The 945-nt window shown below is 41.1% G+C and overlaps 2 protein-coding genes across 2 annotated transcripts in view; one reads left to right on the top strand and one right to left on the bottom strand.

Annotated features, from left to right (window-relative positions):
- Positions 1 to 945, bottom strand: part of LOC119591364 (chorion peroxidase-like) — a 28,494-nt gene that overhangs the window by 12,266 nt on the left and 15,283 nt on the right. The gene's annotated exons all lie outside the window — the stretch shown is intronic.
- Positions 1 to 945, top strand: part of LOC119591366 (chorion peroxidase-like) — a 2,647-nt gene that overhangs the window by 214 nt on the left and 1,488 nt on the right. Inside the window, exons 2-4 of the mRNA XM_037940106.1 lie at positions 159 to 210; positions 375 to 557; positions 685 to 824. Of these exons, the coding sequence (XP_037796034.1) occupies positions 159 to 210; positions 375 to 557; positions 685 to 824 (375 nt within the window). The remainder of the gene's footprint in view (positions 1 to 158; positions 211 to 374; positions 558 to 684; positions 825 to 945) is intronic.

The following is a 945-nucleotide window of genomic DNA, read 5'->3' as shown; positions in this document are numbered from 1 at the left end:
CCTGCGCGCATATAGATGTCTATTTAGACAAAATTATTTGAATATTGTTAAACATAAATTTCTGATTGGAAATATTTGTATCTGAAGATAGCGGTGTATGTAGGTGAAATTCTGCTTATTCCTCCCACAAAATTCCAAGTCGTTATCTGTCTTTCTAGGTTACTGACGGAAGTGTGGACTTTAGCGAATCCCCGTACTTGATCTCAACGGGTTAGTTTGTATTTTTAGACTTTTCGACGCATGGCAGTTAGGAAATAGCAAATTGGCTACATAGAGAAAGTACAAGTAGAGTGAAATTATACCTATGTTGTGAAATTGCCGCAATGAAGTCAAGGCACATACACTGGAGATAACACTTACCATCATACCAACAGAGATATCGGCCATGGTCAAAGTCATCTTTCGCATGCTCATTCGCTACCACAACAACGTAGCGGATCGCCTCAAGGAAATCAATGTGGGCTGGAATGATGAGAACCTTTTCCAGGAAGCCCGCAGGATAGTGGTCGCCCAAGTACAGCATGTCGTTTACAACGAATATATTTATAAACTACTCGGTATGTACATTGAAGTGCCAAGGGATAGAACTTGAGTTTGTTTTCAGGCTAGACTGTATCATGGATTCCTGTGGGCTAGGCAATAATGCTTTCGTTTGAATAATCATCAACTGCTATTTATTTCTAGGACCACAAGCGATCACTGAATACCAGCTGACGCCTCTCACTGAGGCACACCGAAGACAAGACTACGATGCTGGCATGACTCTTGCGACTACTTCCGAGTTCGAAACTGCGACCCTTCACTTCAGCCAGAGCCAGATTCCGGTATGTTGTCCTAACAATACACACAGATATACTGGTGAATTTTTGTAAGTTTTTATTTTCTCTGACGTCTTCAGTCGAAATATGTAATTGGGTATACTGAGCTTATGTGTAATGACAGTTG

The sequence above is a fragment of the Penaeus monodon genome, chromosome 28 (assembly GCF_015228065.2).
Source record: "Penaeus monodon isolate SGIC_2016 chromosome 28, NSTDA_Pmon_1, whole genome shotgun sequence".
Lineage (NCBI taxonomy): Eukaryota > Metazoa > Arthropoda > Malacostraca > Decapoda > Penaeidae > Penaeus > Penaeus monodon.
The sequence above is the reverse complement of the archived record's forward strand: the minus strand, read 5'-3'. Positions and strand labels throughout refer to the sequence as shown.